The 22,125-nt window shown below is 41.7% G+C and overlaps 1 protein-coding gene and 1 long non-coding RNA gene across 2 annotated transcripts in view; one reads left to right on the forward strand and one right to left on the reverse strand.

Moving 5' to 3' along the window:
* Positions 1–22,125, reverse strand: part of LOC115837648 — a 54,027-nt gene that overhangs the window by 11,872 nt on the left and 20,030 nt on the right. The window lies entirely within an intron of this gene.
* BCL2L15 (BCL2 like 15) lies at positions 2,413–20,301 on the forward strand. Its single transcript, XM_003268006.2, has 4 exons — positions 2,413–2,746; positions 3,334–3,455; positions 15,129–15,353; positions 15,988–20,301. The coding sequence occupies exons 1-4, from the start codon at positions 2,620–2,622 to the stop codon at positions 16,003–16,005; spliced, it is 492 nt and encodes a 163-aa protein (XP_003268054.1). The 5' UTR covers positions 2,413–2,619; the 3' UTR covers positions 16,006–20,301.

A 22,125-nucleotide genomic window follows, 5' to 3' on the forward strand; every position in this document is an offset into this window, starting at 1 on the left:
AAAGGAGATTGGCCTAGAATTTTCTCTGAGTGCCCTCCTGATGTTAAAGGTCTGAAGCCTACTTAGTAATAATGGAGGTTTCAGCCCTTTTGCCTCTAGAGAGAATGAGCAACAGATAATGACAAACGAAAATAGCACTTTAGCTACATGGGAACATAATTTTTGTTCTTACTCCAAAAGCAATTTACGATCATTTTTAAAAATTAAGACTTTTTAGGAGAAGTTTTAGCTTCAAAGAAAAATTGAAACAAAGGTACAGAGATTTACCATATACCCTCTGCCCCAAAACAAGCATAGTCTTCTCCGTTATCAACATCCTCAATCAAAGTGGTGCAATTTGTTATAACTGACGAACTCACCTCATCAATTATTACCCAAAGTCCAATTACCACCCAAATTCCTCCTCATCTTTTCATGGCCTGATAGCTCTTTTTTTTTTTTTTTTGAGACAGAGTCTCGCTCTGTCACCCAGGTTGGAGTGCCATGGTGCCCTCTCAGCTCACTGCCACCTCTGCCTCCCAGGTTCAAGCAATTCTCCTGCCTCAGCCTCCTGAGTAGCTGGGATTACAGGCGTGAGCCACTGTGCCCAGCCAGCTCATTTCTTTTTAGCACTAAATAATGTCTATTGTCTGTATGTATCACAGTTTATTTATTCATTTACCTACTGAAGGACATATTGGTTGCTTCCAAGTTTGGGCAGTTATGAATAAAGCTGCTATAAACAACCATGTGCAAGTTTTTGTGTAGACAAGTTTTCAGCTCCTTTGGGTAGACACCAAGGAGTATAATTGCTAAATCATATGGTAAGAGGATGTTTAGTTTTGTGAGAAACCGCTAAACTCTTCCAAAGTGGCTGTACCATTTTGCATTCCTACCAGCAATGAATGACAGTTCCTGCCCCACATTGTCACCAGCATTTGGTTTTGCCAGTGTTCCGGATTTTGGCCATTTTAATAGGTGTGTATAGTTGTATGTGTTTTAGAGTGGAACAGAAAACACAAGATTGGCTTTGATATTTTGCAAGACAGAAATTCCATTCTGAACAACTGACTTACTGTTTATGCTTGAATCTTTTTTTTTTTTTTTTTTTTTTTTTTTTTTGGAGACAAGAGTCTTGCTCTGTCGCCCAGGCTGGAGTGCAGTGGCATAATCTCGGCTCATCACAACCTCTGTCTCCCAGGTTCAAGCGATTCTCATGCCTCGGCCTCCCGAGTAGCTGGGATTACAGGCACACACCACCACGCCCAGTTCATTTTTGTATTTTTTAGTAGAGATGGGTTTTGCCATGTTGGCCAGGCTGGTCGTGAACTCCTGACCTCAGGTTATCAACCTGCCTTGGCCTCCCAAAAGTGCTGGGATTACAGGTGTGAGCCACCATGGCTGGCCTATGCTTGACTCTTTTATTAGTTGGAGCTATTAATATTAATAACTTCACCAGGTCAGACAGGTTGAGTGGTAATTTTGCTGATAGGTTTGGTGGCTGCTTCTGAGACGCAGACCCAAAATCTAGGTTTAGCTACATTAAGAAGGCAACCACTACAGACAAGTGTCCAATCATGACATCTCTTAAAACAATGATGGAGTCTAACCCTGTTAGGAAAATTCTTTTGCTAGAGAGAAAATCTCAGATCTCTTTCCTCCTGGTCATTATGTCTTGGGCTAAAAGGAGGACGTTTAACATTCATTGTATGCCAAACAGTGCTAGGCCATTCCACATGTTATCTTATTTAATCCTCATAATTTATCTGTGAAATATTTTCTATTGTCCCCATTTATAATTCCAAGTTGTTGGAGTTTTTTTTAGCCTTCCCAGACTTTATATCTGCTACCTCTCCACCTAGAATAGTGTTATGCCTCCTTTTTGCATAATGAATGCCTACTTATTCCTCAGAGCTCATCTCAGATGCTACTATTTTAAGGAAGCCTTCCCAGTCCCCTAGGTTTGTTTCCCTATTAAACTGATCAAAGGCTTGATTCCCTATTACACTTCACTGATCAAAGTGCACTGATCTCAATAGCACAAATAACTATGTGATTAGTCATTTAATATCTGTCATTTCTGCTGAAGCGTAAGCTTCATGAGCACAGTAACTGTGCCTGTATCATTTTTCTATGTTACTTGTAGTGCCGACTATAGTTCCTTGTTCAGTAAATAATTATTATATGATTATGGCAAATACATTCCATAAACAGAAGTTGAACACTGGTCCACTGTAACTTTAAAACCTTCCTTTGAATTATACCATATGCAGGACCTAAGAAGAGAAGGAAGTATTTCGTAATAAAATTACTCCAGAGGCTCTTCCTGAACTCAGTTCTAGATTGTCTACCTAACTATAAAAGTTAAGCATTAATTTTGTGTGGTTAGGGTGTGGTCTGAGATAGAGAACCTAAAGTCTTTAAAGTCTCCCCAGTTCCAAGTAGGTAATCCCTTCCGAGAAGTCCCACCTTTCTGAGCAGCTGTGTTTGAAGAAAGCTAGTGGGAAAAGTTCCAGGATTACATGTCAGGAAACTACAAGAGGTAGAAACATTTGTTGATTTACCAGTGTTTCTAACTTACTGCTGGGCTGAAAACTGCTTGTTGCGTGGAAAAGCAAAACTTGACAGCAAACATCTAAAATGAAGAGCCCCCAAACTTTTGAGGAACAAACGGAATGCATTGTGAACACTCTACTCATGGACTTCTTGAGCCCAACATTGCGGATTGCCAACCGGAACCTATGCTGTGTAGATGAAGTAGATTCAGGTAAGGTTCCTGGCCTAGGTGGTGATTGCAGGTCAGAAGGAGTATGTTTTCAGCCAGGCGCAGTGACTGACTCCCGTAATCCCAGCACTTTGGGAGGCCAAGGCGGGTGGATCACCTGAGGTCAGGGGTTTGAGATCAGCCTGGCCAACATGGTGAAACCCCATCTCTACTAAAAATAGAAAAATTAGCCAGGTGTGGTGGCTCACACCTGCAGTCCCAGCTACATGGGAGACTGAGGCACGAGAATTGCTTGAACCTGGGAGGTGGAGGTTGCAGTGAGCTGAGATCACGCCACTGCACTCCGGTCTGGGCGACAGAGACTCGGTCTCAAAAAAAAAAGAGTATGTTTTATTTATTTCCTTTAAGTTTCAAAAGGCAAACTCTAAGTTTTCAGTAACACCTAAAGGGAAAGAGGTTCTCAATGAAGGGAAACTTTCTGACTATTGGTGTTGACAGAACATTTAAGCTCTTGGGTGATAATGATGTGAAAATTATTTAAAAGACAAGACAAATTTTTCTCATTGCCCGGATTCCTGGGACTTGCCATTGCTTCAAGCATTGTAACAAATGTGTTCCCTCTGTCGTAGGAGAGCCTTGCTCTTTTGATGTGACTATCATTGCTGGTCGCCTTCGGATGTTGGGTGACCAGTTCAACGGAGAATTGGAAGCTTCTGCCAAAAACGTCATTGCAGAAACCATTAAGGGACAGGTCAAGTTTCTACTTCATGCTATTGTTTGCTGCTTTTTTTTCTATTTCAAACTTCCTTTTCTTACTACTCCCACACTACGGTGACTAGGAATGTTCTATGAAAATATTTGGGGGCTTATATTCCAAGGAAGTATAGCAAGAATTCTCCAATTGCTAAAACCTAAGTGGTACAGAGATGGAAAATTTGGGGCATAGGCTGATGAACCTTCAGTTTGTCTCTACTTGGTCTTCATCACAGCTGTGCTTAGTGTGCATAGAGCACATTTATAACACTTTATTCTTGGCAAAGTGTAGTATCTTTTTTTTTTTTCCAGACAGGGTCTTACTGTGTCACCCAGGCTCAAGTGCAGTGGTGTGATCTCAGCTCACTGCAGCCTCCACCTCCTGGGCTCAAGCGATCCTCCCACTGCAGCCTCCTGAGTAGCTGGGACTTCAGGCAAGTGCTACCGTGCCCATCTTTTTTTTTATTTTTTATTTTTAGTAGAGATGGGTTTTTGCCATGTTGCCCGGGCTGATCTTGAATGCCTGAGCTCAGGTGATTGCACTCACCTCGGCCTCCCAAAGTGCTGGGATTATAGGTGTGAGCTACCACACCCAGCCTATGCTTTTTTTTTTTCTTTTTTTTTTTTTTTTTGAGACGGAGTCTCGCTTTGTCACCCAGGCCGGAGTGCAGTGGCACGATCTCGGCTCACTGCAACCTCCACTCCCGGGTTCAAGCAATTTTCCTGCCTCAGCCTCCCAAGTAGCTGGGACTACAGGTGCGCACCGCACCTTCACACCCAGCTAATTATTTTTTATGTTTTAGTAGAGACGGGGTTTCACCCTGTTGCCCAGGCTGGTCTCAAAATTCTGAGCTCAGGCAATCTGCTCGCCTCAGCCTCCCAAAGTGCTGGGATTACAGGTGTGAGCCACCACGCCCGGTCCCAGCCTATGCATATTTTAATACTTATTTTGTTGGGGGTGGGCATCTTTTGTCCCCCAGGGTCCAGCAGTGAAGTATATACAGGAATGACAGACAGTCTACAAGTTTGATGCAATGAGGGGTAAACCCTGCAGCAGCTCACTGGCTTTTCATCAGAATGCTGATTACTGGCAGTAGCACTTGGACTCTGTATTAGATGTAAAGACAATAAGGCAGTGTCTAGGAGATGTTGCTGATGTATATAAACAATGACAGCTAATATGAACTTATCACTTACCATGTGCGGTTATTATCTCATTTAATTATTATTCCCCTGTATGAGTTATCATGGAAGCTATTATCGCCACAGCAACCTCTCCCCATCTGCATGTAACACCACAAAAGCAAACATTTAACCTGTTTTGTTCACTGCCATATTCACTCTACCTATAACAGTGCCTTATATATAATAGGTCCTCAATAAGAATTTCTTTTTTTAATTTTTTTTGGAGACAGACTCACTGCAACCTCTGCCTCCCAGGTTCAAGTGATTCTCCTGCCTCAGCCTCCCAAGTAGCTGGGATTACAGACGCTCGCCACTATGCCCAGCTAATTCTTGTATTTTTAGCAGAGATGGGGTTTCACCATGTTGGCCAGGCTGGCCTGGAACTCCTGACCTCAGGTGATCCACCCGCCTCGGCCTCCCAAAGTGCTGGGATTACAGGGGTGAGCCACCACGCCTGGCCCGTCTGGGCGGATCACCTGAGGTCAGGAGTTCCAGACCAGCCTGGCCAAAATGGTGAAACCCCATCTCTACCTAAAAATACAAAAATTAGCTGGGCGGATCACTTGACGTGAGGAGTTCAACACCAGCCTGGCCAAAATGGAGAATCCCTGTCTCTACTAAAAATACAAAAATTAGCTGGATGTGATGGCCCATGACTGTAATCCCAGCTACTCGAGAGACTGAGGCAGGAGAATCGCTTGAACCCGGGAGGTGGAGGTTGCAGTGAGCTGAGATCATGACACTGCTCTCCAGCCTGGGTGACAGAGCAAGACTCTGTCTCAAAAAAAGAACCACACTCTTAACCGTTATGCTTTATTTGTCCTACTATGCACAGCTTGGGCAGTGTGCCTACACTACATTCAGGCAGAGCTGGACCTGTTACTCCCAGTTGCTTGCCCTGAGGCTGTCCTAGGTAGTTGATAGCTGAGTTGACTTTTTTTCTCATTAAACATTTTTTTTTTGGCTGGGTGCTGTGGCTCATGCCTGTAATCCCAGCACTTTGGGAGGCCGAGAGGGGCAGACTCTTTGAGGCCAGGAGTTTGAGACCAGCCTGGCCAACAGAATGAAACCCCGTCTCTACTAATAATACAAAAATTAGTTGGGCATGGTGGCGCACACCTGTAATCCCAGCTGCTCGGGAGGCTGAGGTAGGAGAATCGCTTGAACCCAGGAGGCAGAAGGAGGTTGCAGTGAACTGAGATCTCGCCACTGCACTCCAACCTGGGCAACAGAGCAAGACCCTCTCTCAAAATAAATAAATAAATAAATACAAATACAAAAATTAGCCAGGCATGGTGGCACACAACTGTAATCCCAGCTACTTGAGAGGCTGAGACAGGAGAATTGCTTGAACCAGGGAGGCAGAGTTTGCAGTGAGCTGAGATGGTGCCATTGCACTCCAATCTGGGTGACAGAGCAAGACTCTGTCTCCAAAAAATAATAATAATAATAATAAATAAATAAATAAATAATTTGACTTGAACTTGTTTTAATAAAAAAAATCTATTTTGAAACAGCCCTAAACTCAGGGAAGGGTTGCAAGGATAGTACAAATAATTTCTCTCTTGAATCATTTGACAGTAAGGAGTTGACATGATATTTCATCAACCCCTAATACTTTTATACTTCCCTCAAACAAGGACATTCTCTAATGTAATCACAATCTAACCATCAAAACCAGGAAATTAACAATGATTCATTATCATCTAATCCTTAGATCTCATTCAAGTTTTGCCATTTGTCCCGATAATGTAATTTATAGTAAAAAGTTGTAGGCCAGAGTCACATATTGCATTTAGTTGTGATTTCTCTTTAGTTTCCTTCAATCTGGAATTTTTCCTTAGTCTTTCCTTGATTTTCATGACCTTGACACTTGAAGACTATGGTCTATCTTGTTGAATGTACCTTAACTTGGGTTTGTTTGATGTTTCTTCTTGAATAAATTAAGGATATGTACCTTTGGTAGGAATATCACAGAAGTATTGCTGTGTTCTCAGTGCATTGCATCAATTGGCACAAGATTTTATTTTATCCCAGTATTGATGTTGTTAACTTTAATCACTTAAGATGGTGTCTGTAAGGCTTCTCCTCTATAAAGTTACTCTTTTCCCCTTTGTAATTAATAAGTATTTTATGGAGAGGTACTTTGAAACTATGTAAATATCCCACATCTCATCAAAATTTCATTGCATTCATTTCTTATCAGCATTGGACCCATGAATTCCTACTTTATTCTGTGGATTATAATCTGTTAACATCATTACTAATTTAGATGCTCAAATCATCCTAGTTTTAGCTAGTGGGAGTCCTTTCACTTTAGACTGCATCTCTTTGATGTGTCTCTATTATTATTTGAGTACTTCCTTAATTTCTGACAGAAGATCTTATACTTCCCTAGCCCCAAACTGAAATCAACCATTCTCCAGAGAGCTCTGGTTTCTTTTATTTTTTGAGACAGGGTCTCACTCTGTTGCCAGGCTGGAGTGCAGTGGCACGATCTCGGCTCACTGCAACCCCTGCCTCTCGGATTCAAGCAATTCTTCTGCCTCAGCCTCCTGAGTAGCTGGGACTACAGGCACACACTGCTATACCTGGCTTATTTTATTTTTTTTTATTTTTGTATTTTAGTAGAGACAGGGTTTTACCATGTTGCCCAGGCTGGTTGTGAACTCCCTGAGCTCAGGCAATCTGCCCACCTCGGCCTCCCAAAGAGCTAGGATTACAGGTGTGAGCCACTGCCTGCCTTTTTTTTTGAGACGGAGTCTTGCGCCATCACCCTGGCTGGAGTGCAATGGCGTGATCTTGGCTCACTTCAACCTCTGCCTCCCAGGTTCACGTGATTCTCCTGCCTCAGCCTCCCAAGTAGCTGGGATTACAGGTGCACACCACCACACCCAGCTAATTTTTTGTATTTTTAGTAGAGACGGGGTTTCACTATGTTGGCCAGACTGGTCTTGAACTGCTGACCTCGTGATCTACCTGCCTTGGCCTCCCAAAGTGCTAGGATTACAGGCCTGAGCCACTGCACCCGGCCTCTGGTTTCTTTTAATGGAGAATGATATTTAGAAATCAAGATCTAGGTGCCCTCCCACATGGATGTCCTTTTCAGCTTGTTTGGGCTCTGATATGCAGCTCTGACATGCAGCTCTGACGACCTTGGCCCCCCTAAATCCCCACAGATCTTGCTTGGACCCACCTAATGGCTTTTAGATCCCATTTTTGAAAAGGAAAGAGGAAAAGGAAGAGCTACTCAATATTTTAATTAATTATTATTATTTTATTATTAATTCTAATTAATAACTATTTTTGAGACAGTCTTTCTCTGTCGCCTAGGCTGGAGTGTAGTGGCTCAATGATAGCTCACTGCAGCCTCAATCTCATAGGCTTAAGTGATCCTCCCACCTCAGCCTCATAAGTAGTTGGGACTACAGGCATGTGCCACCATGCCTAGCTACTTTTTAGAATTTTTCATAGAAACAGTTTCTCAATATGTTGCCCAGGCTAGTCTTGAACTCCTGACCTCATGTGATCCTCCCACTTTCGTCTCCCAAAGTGTTGCAATTACAGGTGTGAACCACTGCACTCGGTCTTTTTTTTATTTGAGATGGAGTCTTGCTCTGTCGCCCAGGCTGGAGTGCAGTGGCATGATCTTGGCTGACTTCAACCTTCGCCTCCCAGGTTCAAGTGATTCTGCTGCCTCAGCCTCCTGAGTAGCTGGGATTACAGGCCTGCACCACCATGCTTGGCTAATTTTTATATTTTTAGTAGAGACAGGGTTTCACCATGTTGGCCAGGCTGATCTTGAACTCCTGACCTCAGGTGATCTGCCAGCCTCGGCCTCCCAAAATGCTGGGATTACAGGCATGAACCACCATGCCTGGCCTTTACTTTAGAGTTTCCCAGACATTTTCTAGTCATTCAAGCAATACCTTTACGATTTAACCAGCTGGACTATCACATACTTAATATTTTTCTTTCAAATTATTTTTCATTCATTTTGTTTAACCTAAGCAATAATACCTGAAATCATGGGTTTGATGGACTACTTATGTATTTTCAAGTGCCCATTAAGATAACAAAATATTAAGATGGCCGAATAGGAACAGCTCCGGTCTACAGCTCCCAGAGTGAGTGACACAGAAGACGGGTGATTTCTGCATTTCCAACTGAGGTACCGGGTTCATCTCACTGGGGAGTGCTAGACAGTAGGTGCAGGACAGTGGGTGCAGCGCACCATGCGCGAGCCGAAGCAGGGCGAGGCATCACCTCACCTGGGAAGCACAAAGGGTCAGGGAATTCCCTTTCCTAGTCAAAGAAAGGGGTGACAGATGGCACCTGGAAAATTGGGTCACTCCCACCCTAATACTGTGCTTTTCCACGGGCTTAAAAAACGGCACACCAGGAGATTATATCCTGCACCTGGCTCGGAGGGTCCTGCGCCCACAGAGTCTCGCTCACTGCTAGCACAGCAGTCCGAGATCAAACTGCAAGGCGGCAGCGAGGGTGGGGGAGGGGCAGTCACCATTGCCGAGTTAGTTGTTTGATTAGGCAAACAATGCGGCCGGGAAGCTCGAACTGGGTGGAGCCCACCACAGCTCAAGGAGGCCTGCCTGCCTCTGTAGGCTCCACCTCTAGGGGCAGGGCACAGACAAACAAAAAGACAGCAGTAACCTCTGCAGACTTAAATGTCCCTCTCTGACATCTTTGAAGAGAGTAGTGGTTCTACCAGCACACCACTTGAGATCTGAGAACGGGCAGACTGCCTCTTCAAGTGGGTCCCTGACCCCCGAGTAGCCTGAGAGGAACCCCCCAGTAGGGGCAGACTGACACCTCACACGGCCGGGTACGCCTCTGAGACAAAACTTCCAGAGGAATGAACAGGCAGCAGCATTTATGGTTCACCAATATACGCTGTTCTGCAGTGACCGCTGCTGATACCCAGGCAAACAGGGTCTGGAGTGGACCTCTAGCAAACTCCAACAGACCTGCAGCTGAGGGTCCTGTCTGTTAGGAGGAAAACTAACAAACAGAAAGGACATCCACACCAAAAACCCATCTGTATGTCACCATCATCAAAGACCAGAGGTAGATAAAACCACAAAGATGGGAAAAAAACAGAGCAGAAAAACTGGAAACTCTAAAAATTGGAGCGCCTCTCCTCCTCCAAAGGAATGCAGCTCCTCACCAGCAATGGAACAAAGCTGGATGGAGAATGACTTTGACGAGTTGAGAGAAGAAGGCTTCAGACGATCAAACTGCTCCGAGCTACAGGAGGAAATTCAAACCAATGGCAAAGAAGTTAAAAGCTTTGAAAAAAAAATTAGACAAATGGATAACTAGAATAACCAATGCAGAGAAGTCCTTAAAGGACCTGATGGAGCTGAAAACCAAGGCACGAGAGCTACGTGACAAATGCAGAAGCCTCAGTAGCAGATGCGATCAACTGGAAGAAAGTGCATCAGTGATCGAAGATCAAATGAATTAAATGAAGCGAGAAGAGAAGTTTAGAGAAAAAAAATAAAAAGAAATGAACAAAGCCTCCAAGAAATATGGGACTGTGTGAAAAGACCAAATCTACGTCTGATTGGTGTACCTGAAAGTGACGGGGAGAATGGAACCATGCTGGAAAACACTCTGCAGGATATTATCCAGGAGAACTTCCCCAATTTGGCAAGGCAGGCCAACATTCAAATTCAGGAAATACAGAGAACGCCACAAAGATACTCCTCATGAAGAGCAACTCCCAAGACACACAATTGTCAGATTCACCAAAGTTGAAATGAAGGAAAAAATGTTAAGGGCAGCCAGACAGAAAGGTCGGGTTACCCACAAAGGGAAGCCCATCAGACTAACAGCTGATCTCTCAGCAGAAACTCTACAAGCCAGAAGAGAGTGGGGACCAATATTCAACATTCTTAAAAGAATTTTCAACCCAGAATTTCATATCCAGCCAAACTAAGCTTCATAAGTGAAGGAGAAATAAAATACTTTACAGACAAGCAAATGCTGAGAGATTTTGTCACCACCAGGCCTGCCCTAAAAGAGCTTTTGAAGGAAGCACTAAACATGGAAAGGAACAACTGCTACCAGTCACTGAAAAAACATGCCAAAGTGTAAAGACCATCAAGGCTAGGAAGAAACTGCATCAACTAACGAGCAAAATAACCAGCTAACATCATAATGACAGGATCAAATTCACACATAACAATATTAACTTTAAATGTAAATGGGCTAAATGCTCCAATTAAAAGACACAGACTGGCAAGTTGGATAAAGAGTCAAGACCCATCAGTGTGCTGTATTCAGGAAACCCATCTCACGTGCAGAGACACACATAGGCTCAAAATAAAGGGGTGGGGGAAGATCTACCAAGCAAATGGAAAATGAAAAAAGGCAGGGGTTGCAATCCTAGTCTCTGATGAAACAGACTTCAAACCAACAAAGATCAAAAGAGACAAAGAAGGCCATTACATAATGGTAAAGGGATCAATTCAACAAGAAGAGCTAACTATCTTAAACATATATGCACCCAATACAGGAGCACCCAGATTCATAAAGCAAGTCCTTAGTGACTTACAAAGAGACTTAGACTCCCACACAATAATAATGGGAGACTTTAACACCCCACTGTCAACATTAGACACATCAGTGAGACAGAAAGTTAACAAGGATACCCAGGAATTGAACTCAGCTCTGCACCAAGCTGACCTAATAGACATCTACAGAACTCTCCACCCCAAATCAACAGAATATACATTCTTTTCAGCACCACACACACCTACTCCAAAATTGACCACGTAGTTGGAAGTAAAGCACTCCTCAGCAAATGTAAAAGAACAGAAATTGTAACAAACTGTCTCTCAGATCACAGTGCAATCAAACTAGAACTCAGGATTAAGAAACTCACTGAAAACCGCTCAACTACATGGAAACTGAACAATCTGCTCCTGAATGAATACTGGGTACATAACGAAATGAAGGCAGAAATAAAGATGTTCTTTGACACCAACAAGAACAAAGACACAACATACCAGAATCTCTGGGACACATTCAAAGCAGTGTGTAGAGGGAAATTTATAGCACTAAATGCCCACAGGAGGAAGCAGGAAAGATCTAAAATTGACACCCTAACATCACAATTAAAAGAACTAGAAAAGCAAGAGCAAACACATTCAAAAGCTAGCAGAAGGCAAGAAATAACTAAGATCAGAGCAGAACTGAAGGAAATAGAGACACAAAAAACCCTTCAAAACATTAATGAATCCAGGAGCTGGTTTTTTGAAAAGATCAACAAAATTGATAGACCACTAGCAAGACTAACAAAGAAGAAAAGAGAGAAGACTCAAATAGACGCACTAAAAATCGATAAAGGGGATATCACCACCAATCCCACAGAAATACAAACTACCATCAGAGAATACTACAAATACCTCTATGCAAATAAACTAGAAAATCTAGAAGAAATGGATAAATTCCTCGACACATACATCCTCCCAAGACTAAACCAGGAAGAAGTTGAATCTCTGAATAGACCAATAATAGGCGCTGAAATTGAGGCAATAATCAATAGCTTACCAACCAAAAAAAGTGCAGGACCAGATGGATTCACAGCCGAATTCTACCAGAGGTTCAAAGAGGAGCTGGTACCATTCCTTCTGAAACTATTCCAATCAATAGAAAAAGAGGGAATCCTCCCTAACTCATTTTATCAGGCCAGCATCATCCTGATACCAAAGCCTGGCAGAGACACAACCAAAAAAGAGAATTTTAGACCAATATCCTTGATGAACATCAATGCAAAAATCCTCAATAAAATACTGGCAAACCAAATCCAGGAGCATATCAAAAAGCTTATCCACCATGATCAAGTGGGCTTCATACCTAGGATGCAAGGCTGGTTTAACATATGCAAATCAATAAATGTAATCCAGCATATAAACAGAACCAAAGATAAAAACCACATGATTATCTCAGATGCAGAAAAGGCCTTTGACAAAATTCAACAACCTTCATGCTAAAAACTCTAAATAAATTAGATATTGATGGGGCATACCTCAAAATAATAAGAGCTATCTATGACAAACCCATAGCCAATATCATACTGAATGGGTAAAAACTGGAAGCATTCCCTTTGAAAATGGGCACAAGACAGGGATGCCCTCTCTCACCACTCCTATTCAACATAGTTTTGGAAGTTCTGGCCAGGGCAATCAGGCAGGAGAAGGAAATAAAGGGTGTTCAATTAGGAAAAGAGGAAGTCAAATTGTCCCTGTTTGCAGATGACATGATTGTATATCTAGAAAACCCCATCATCTCAGCCCAAAATCTCCTCAAGCTGATAAGCAACTTCAGCAAAGTCTCAGGATACAAAATCAATGTACAAAAATCACAAGCATTCTTATACACCAATCACAGACAGACAGAGAGCCAAATCATGAGTGAACTCCCATTCACAATTGCTTCAAAGAGAATAAAATACCTAGGAATCTAACTTACAAGGGATGTGAAGGACCTCTTCAAGGAGAACTACAAATGACTGCTCAATGAAATAAAAGAGGATACAAACAAATGGAAGAACATTCCATGCTCATGGGTAGGAAGAATGAATATCGTGAAAATGGCCATACTGCCCAAGGTAATTTATAGATTCAATGCCATCCCCATCAAGCTACCAATGACTTTCTTCACAGAATTGGAAAAAACTACTTTGAAGTTCATATGAAAACAAAAAAGAGCCCGCATCGCCAAGTCAATCCTAAGCCAAAAGAACAAAGCTGGAGGCATCACGCTACCTGACTTTAAACTATACTACAAGGCTACAGTAACCACAACAGCATGGTACTGTTCCAAAACAGAGATATAGACCAATGGAACAGAACAGAGCCCTCAGAAATAATGCCACACATCTACAACTATCTGATCTTTGACAAACCTGACAAAAACAAGCAATGAAGAAAGGATTCCCTATTTAATAAATGGTGCTGGGAAAACTAGCTAGCCATATGTAGAAAGCTGAAACTGGATCCCTTCCTTACACCTTATACAAAAATTAATTCAAGATGGATTAAAGACTTAAATGTTGGACCTAAAACCATAAAAATCCTAGAAGAAAACCTAGGAAATACCATTCAGGACATAGGCGTGGGCAAGGACTTCATGTGTAAAACACCAAAAGCAATGGCAACAAAAGCTAAAATTGACAAATGGGATCTAATTAAACTAAAGAGCTTCTGCACAGCAAAAGAAACTACCATCAGAGTGAACAGGCAACCTACAGAATGGGAGAACATTTTTGCAACCTACTCATCTTACAAAGGGCTAATATCCAGAATCTACAATGAACTCGAACAAATTTATAAGAAAAAAAACAACAACCCCATCAAAAAGTGGGCAAAGGATATGAACAGACACTTCTCAAAAGAAGACATTTATACAGCAAAAAAACACATGAAAAAATGCTCATCATCACTGGCCATCAGAGAAATGCAAATCAAAACCACAGTGAGATACCATCTCACACCATTTAGAATGGCGATCATTAAAAATTCAGGAAACAACAGGTGCTGGAGAGGATGTGGAGAAATAGGAACACTTTTACACTGTTGGTGGGACTGTAAACTAGTTCAGCCATTGTGGAAGTCAGTGTGGCGATTCCTCAGGGATCTAGAACTAGAAATACCATTTGACCCAGCCATCCCATTACTGGATATATACCCAAAGGATTATAAATCATGCTGCTATGAAGACACATGCACACATATGTTTATAGTGGCAGTATTCATAATAGCAAAGACTTGGAACCGACCTAAATGTCCAACAATGATAGACTGGATTAAGAAAATGTGGCACATATACACCATGGAATACTATGCAGCCATAAAAAATCATGTCCTTTGTAGGGACATGGATGAAACTGGAAGCCATCATTATCAGCAAACTATCACAAGGACAAAAAACCAAACAGCGCATGTTCTCACTCATAGGTGGGAATTGAACAATGAGAACTCATGGACACAGGAAGGCGAACATCAGACTCCGGGGACTGTTGTGGGGTGGGGGGAGGGGGGAGGGACAGCATTAGGAGATATACCTAATGCTAAATGACAAGTTAATGGGTGCAGCACACCAACATGGCACATGGATACATATGTAACAAACCTGCACGTTGTGTACATGTACCCTAAAACCTAAAGTATAATAATAATAAAATTAAAAAAAAGGACTTTGTGACTTGGTAAATTGGCCAATGCCACTTTTTATAATAAAGATGAACCACTTATCTTGGTTTTTTAAAAACTTAAAAAAAAAAGATAACAAAATATTAAAACGAGAAAAGATTATCCATCCACCCTCTAAGATTTCCTTAGTTACCACCAATTGCACATTTGGCACTCTAAGAAACAATTGCTTTACTGGATTCCTGCACCTGCAGCCTCCTGCACTTTTTGAGTGATACTCTGTTGATGTTTCCTTTGTCTTTCCTCAGGCAGGAGCTATACTCCAGAACACAGTGGAATCTCTCAGCAAGACCTGGTGTGCTCAGGATTCCAGCTTAGCTTATGAGAGAGCCTTTCTAGCAGTGTCAGTGAAACTTCTTGAGTATATGGCTCACATTGCTCCTGAAGTAGTGGGACAGGTGGCTATCCCCATGACGGGTGTGATCAATGGGAACCGAGCCATCCGGGAGTTCATCCAGGGCCAGGGAGGTTGGGTAAGTGTGTTGGGGCTCCTGGTTTTGCTAGGTATTTGCACTGTTTTTGTACTAATACCTGGGATTCCAATTCATGACCCTTTTTGTAAATTGGAAACCAACAGGAAAACATGCTTCCCTATTTTGCTGAAAATGCCTAGATTTTCTTGCCATGGAAAAATGGAGCAGACAGAAGCTCAGCCTGTGGGTGTTGGACTCCAGAGTCATGCTACCTTAAATATTGACTGCTGACTACTGTAAAGCTAATCTTCATTTCCTACACATAATCATCTATAAAGTATATTCATGGTAGAGTTCTAATTTCAGCCTGGCTTCACCCTGTTCCCTTGTAAATTTCTGGGTCTTTTTTTCCTAACATCTTTATGTGTGTGTTAGGGAAGTTAGAATCACCTTAATAGTATCTAAGAAAAAACAATCTTTGCTGTAGTGGTAACTACAGAAGGTATTCTAAGCCCATGTTTTAGTAATCATCAGAACTTATGCTGTCATAGAGCACTCCTTTCCATTTACAGGGTCAGTGAAAGCCTTAATAAGAGCTACATTTCCTGGAGCTATCTGCAGATCATTTCCTGGTTTCTTAGGAAGTTCCTGAAAGCAATTCCTTTGGCTGTAGGATTTTCTCTGTCTTTCCTAGGAAAATCTGGAGAGCTGAAGAGGAGGAGCTATTCACGAGACTGAACATCACTTCCTTGTTGACTGGGTGATTGATTCCTGGGAATTCAAACAAACAAATAAAAAAACACTTTTTTCATTGTATCAGAACTGAACTTAGCTGAATAAGTCATTTTTTACTGATTGTTAAAGTTGGGAGCAGCTGCCAGAGGCCTACAGAGTTGGTTTTTGTTTTGTTTTGTCAACTTAATGCAAACTACAGAGATTTTCTACTTTCTGTTTTCACATGAGTTTTAATGAGGTTCTGTTGAAGCAAAGACCCCCAGACACAAAGTAATGACTTGTTAGTAGTGGAATTATAAGCTACAGGGCAGGCCTTTGCTGGAGGTATTTTGAGAGAAAGGGAGAACAATGGAAACTATTTCTTCAGATGTAGCCATGTCCTTTGGTAAGAATTGTGCCTACTAATTTTGCAATGTAAAGGATTTCAGGAAGCTTTTTGGTTGAAAAATCTTTTTTTTTTTTTTTTTTTTAGACAGAGTCTCACTCTGTCACCCAGGCTGGAGTGCAGTGGTGCGATCTCAGCTCACTGCAAGCTCCACCTCCCCGTTTCACGCCATTCTCCTGCCTCAGCCTCCTGAGTAGCTAGGACTACAGGCGCCCGCCACCACTACATGCTACCTTAAATACCTGGCTAATTTTTTGTATTTTTAGTAGAGATGGGGTTTTGCCGTGTTAGCCAGGGTGGTCTGGATCTCCTGACCTCGTGATTCACCCCCCTTGGCCTCCCAAAGTGCTGGGATTACAGGCTTGAGCCACCTCGCCCGGCCTAAAATCTTGTTATTTTAAGTTGAGCATTTTCGTTCAAAATCATCCCTAAACTTCATGTTAATTTCACCTGAGAAGGACTATTTTATGCATTTTAGAGGTTGGAAGCAAAAAACAAACAAACAAAAACAGTTGTTTCTACTAGGAAGGTCAAAGAAAATAAAAGTTACTCCATTTTTACTGCCACAGGATGCAGGAAGTGCTGGCCCACATCTAGGACGGCAAGGCCACCCCAGCTTAGATGAAGCTAGCTGCATAGCACAAAGCTTTAAAAGTGTGGTTCACACACCACTTGTAGACCTTATTAAACTGCTGATTCGCATTCCTAGAGATTCTGATTCTGTAGGGGTAGGCTGGAGCCTAGGAACCTACCTTTTAAACTAGTTCCATAGGTGATTCTGATGTACATATAGAGTGTGACAGCCATCACTATAGAGAATAGATTGACAAATTACAACCCACACGTCAAATCTGGCTTGCTGTCTTATTTTGTAAATAAAGTTTTATTGGAATAGAGCAACATTCACTTGTTTACATATTGTCCATGGTTGCTTTTGTGCTACAATGGCAGAGTTGAATGATTATAGAAGACCATATGGCTGGTTAAGTCCAAAATATTTACTAGCTGGCCCTTTACAGAAAAAGTTGGCTGACCCCTTCTCTAAATCAATATTTCTCCTTGGTAACTGAAACTCTATTACAGTCCTGACAATTCCAGCAAACACAGCTGTAGATAGGGTTTAAACTCAAAGATATTTAACTGTTCTTTGGGAACTTAGTCTCCATATGTTTATTAGTTCTTGCATAATCCACAGTTTCTCTGGGTCTTCAACCGATCAGAGAGCTCTGTAGCTCCTGAGTAGTCCATTTCTCTGGCCCTACAAGTGAGAGTGATTGGAAGCAAAGCTTATGATTTGTATCTCAAAATAGTCCTTAATGATCTAATAGATTAGTAGGCAGTCATCAGGTAGAGACTCCAAAAACCAGACTACTTTCCTGAATATTAAGAAGAAAGGCATTGCTACAGTGATTCATGAAAAGCAGCATTAATAACTTTGGCTAAAGTTTAACAAAACTAACCACTTCCCCTCTATCAGCCAGCCATCTATGTGTCTCCTCTAAATGCAGAGAAGTAAATATGTAGTGCTGTTAATATATTTTTGCTTTTTAAAGTTATGTTTTGGCCAGGCGTGGTGGCTCATGCCTGTAATCCCAGCACTTTGGGAGGCCAAGGCGGGTGGATCACCTGAGGTTAGGAGTTTGAGACCAGCCTGGCCAACATGGTGAAACCCTGTCTCTACTAAAAATACAAAAAATTAGCCAGGCTTGGTGGCACGTGCCTGTAATCCCAGCTACACAGGAGGCTGAGGCAGGAGAATCACTTGAACCTGGGAGGCGCAGGTTGCAGTGAACTGAGATCATGCCATTGCACTCCAGCCTGGGCTACAAAAGCGAAACTGTCTCAAAAAAAAAAAAAAAAAAAAATGAAAACAAAGTTATGCTTTTTCCTCTATTCCTAGTTAAATCACAACAGGTTAATAATCCATAAATGATGTGTCCTGTTTCTCTTTAGTAGAAATTATATTTTTGGCTACCAGTTAAGAAACTTGTACTCCTTTGTCCCTTATGTTACTATAAACTCAAGATGATGAGTTTTGTGATATTTGACTTCATAGGCAAAAGCAAAATTTTTACTTTGTTACTATTCTGTTTTATGAAATAAACTTCGGTCTATGCATTTGAACTAAGTTTCAGCAAATTCAATCTAAATTGAATAATTCCAGCTCCCAGTTTTATCCTATGTTGCTCATAAAACAGTTCCAAGTATACTGCATTATCTTGAGATTTGAAGATATGGTGCCCACGGGGATTATACTAGGCAAATGCATTAAGCAGCTCTGGCCTAGGTGTTATGTATTTTAGGAGACTCTATCTTAGGAGAGCTTAAGTGATTGGGCTGCAGGAAGAAGACATTGTAACCCAGGAATTAAAAATGGATTCAGATTGCCTGATTTTAACACTTTAGTTTCACCATAGGCTAATTATGTGACACTGGGCAAGAGACATAATTCTTCTGTACCTTAGTTTCCACATTTGTAAAATAGAGATGATTTGGTAACTTATTAATAAGATTTTTGTGAGAGATAAATAAAACAAATACACTTTGTAAAGGGTGAGTGCTTGGAATATTTTAAATACTGTGCCATTAGCAATTTGGAATTCTATGTTATGCAGTTCATAAGGTTCTAGCTTGACTTTTTTCTGTCTCCATTAACCCTGTCTCTCACAGATGCATACCACTCTTAATGGCTTTACTTTCACATCAATGTGAGTGATTCCTAAATATGATTTGTTTCCCTTCTCAATTCCATACCCACAGATGCTTATTATTTATGTGTACCTTTCTTATCCCAATACTCTCCCTGTTTGCCATACAACTAGCTCAAAACTTCAGTCATTTTTACCTTGTCTCTCTCTTTCCAGTCCAACTCACCCAACTAGTTTCTCTCATTTGTTACTTCCTTTTTGTCCTGGTTCTTCTACCAGATTTATTAGCAACTGCCTGGACTGTTAATAAAGCCTCCTACTTAGGCTTTCAATAGATTGTTCTGTTCCTGCTCCATTCCAGTCTGTCCTATATACTGCCATCAGATTGATCAAAGCTGTGGTTTCTTTGTCTATTGTTTTGATTCATTTTTAGATATGGTGTCATTCATTTTTAAATTTAACATACCAATGAAGATTACAAGACTTAAACATCTTACCAGAAGGGGGCATTTATTTTTTTAAATCAAGAAATAACTTCCCAAAAGCATTGCTTTGAATGTCACTCTCTTAAAGTCCTTCAGTGGAACTTTTGAGTGTGATTAGATATGTTCATTATCTTGATTGTGGTGATTTTATGGGTGATGATTTCACACCAACTTATCAAACTGTATACTTTGAAATGTGTAGTTTATTGTACATCAGCACTACCTTAATAAGGTTGTTTTTAAAAAAAAACCTTCAGCGGCTCCCTACTGTTCATCAAATAAAGCCTGACTTTCAGTCTGATATTCAGATTTCCCCAGTATCTGGCCTTAACTGCCCTATATAGACTTAATCAATCATGATTCTCCTCTGCAATCCCAATGCTCTAGTAAAATCGAGCCAGTCAGTAAAGCTGCCCTCCTCCTACTGTTCTCTATGTTTCATATTGCTTTTTCTGAGGCTCTACCTGTAGACATCTTCAAGACCCAACCCAGTTGTCACTTTCTCCATGAAGGCTATCCGTATAACCAGAACAAGAAGTGCTCTTTGCCTCCTTGAACTTTTGTTTGTACCACTTTTATGTTTCTTATCCAAAAAATGGCCTTAAGTTGTAATTATCTGTATAGTCATCTTCCCCACTAGGATAAAGGATCGCTGAATGATACAATTTGTTGTATACTTCTGTAACACCCCTCCTCTTCATTATCTGGCATGTACCTCGATATTAAAAATATTCATTAAATGAATGAATAACTGATTGACTCAGATGAGACTTCAAGTTTGATTATATTTGAACAGGATGCTAAGCTTTAAGAGTCCTGATGCTCTTTATTTAAAAAAAAAAAAATGCTTCAGGCTGGGCTCGGTGGCTCACGCCTGTAATCCCAGCACTTTTGGGAGGCCAAGGTGGGTGGATCACCTGAGGTCAGGAGTTCAAGACCAGCTTGGCCAATATGGTGAAACCCCATCTCTACTAGTAATGCAAAAATTAGCTGGGCGTGGTGGCACATGCCTGTCATCCCAGCTACTCAGGAGGCTAACGCAGGAGAATTGCTTGAACCCAGGAGGTGGAGGTTGCAGTGAGCTGAGATAGCGCCATTGCACACCAGCCTGGGTGACAACAGCAAAACTCTGTCTCCAAAAAAAAAAAAAGCTTCAATTGCAAGTTATTGGTTGACCTTTGCTTCTTGAGGATTCTGAAACCAAAGGCAGAGTATGCTTCCCTGTGTAGTGGGAGGTTGACTATGAAGTCTGCAGCAGGTGAACTGAAGGACTTAGTGAAGTCTCAGAATGCAGTAGTGACAAGCAATAGATTGGAAGATGGGTAGGGGGACTTTTCCTACCGGGAATGATGTGAAAACATGAGAAAATCAAACAAGCTTCATTAAAGGTATTTTGTAAGCCTCTTCTGTGTTCATTTATAAAAGGAAAAACAAGCCTACTCTAGAGATAAAGGAGGTCATTTATTTCTGGCCATTGCAGTTCTTCAGAGATGGGCTCTGAAGCTCAGTATTGACACCATTCCTTTCCTAATAATAGCCCTGCTGGCTGGGCGCGGTGGCTCACGCTTGTAATCCCAGCACTTTGGGAGGCCGAGGCGGGCAGATCACGAGGTCAGGAGATCGAGACCACAGTGAAACCCCGTCGCTACTAAAAATACAAAAAAATTAGCCGGGCGTGGTGGCAGGCGCCTGTAGTCCCTGCTACTCGGAGAGGCTGAGGCAGGAGAATGGCGTGAACCCGGGAGGTGGAGCTTGCAGTGAGCCGAGATCGTGCCACTGCACTCCAGCCTGGATGACAGAGCGAGACTCCGTCTCAAAAAAAAATAAAATGAAATAAATAAATAAATAATAATAGCCCTGCTGCTTGGGCAGCAGCATTCAGGAAAGTACCCTTTGCCAGGTTCCTGTGCCTCCATGTAGGAAGGCCCATCTGCTCCTGGCATAATGAAAGTGCCTAGCTAGAGACAAGAAGCACAGACTGTGCCAGACAAGAGACTTGGAGTAATTGATATAATGAGTAACCAAGTGAGAGTAGATCCCTCACCAAAGCGTAACCACATTAGCTACTTTATCACAACAGACTTATTTTAGATATACTCAGGACGATGGTAAGCACTGTGGGTTACACAAACGCGTAGAATACACTATCATTGCCTTTGATAAATCGGAAAATACAGGGGGCATCTTTTGAATAAACTCTTAAATAAACCTGTAGGAGACAAGGAAATTGAATAAATGAAGAAAACTTCTATAGCTGAATATACAGATTTATACTGAAGAGATTCAGACTAAGGGAAGATCATGGTGAAACAGAGTTGGGGCAAGATTTTTGAAGAAAAAGTAATTGAGCTTTATGGCTTTATTTTCATTGTGGTGAAACTTAGGGGTAAAGGTGAGAAGTAGAAAAAGAAGTGGTAGTAGGACGAACAAGGTCTGTAGGTGATGTGCTTGGATAGGTTGGGTGGGGATAGTTGACAGCGAGGGGCTTGGTGACAAGCTAAGGAATCTGGACTTGTTCCCATAGACCATCAAGAAGTATTCTGATTCTTTAGCATTAAAGTGCAGTTTTAAGAACTTTC

This window comes from Nomascus leucogenys, chromosome 12 (genome assembly GCF_006542625.1).
Source record: "Nomascus leucogenys isolate Asia chromosome 12, Asia_NLE_v1, whole genome shotgun sequence".
In the NCBI taxonomy this organism is placed as follows: Eukaryota; Metazoa; Chordata; class Mammalia; order Primates; family Hylobatidae; genus Nomascus; species Nomascus leucogenys.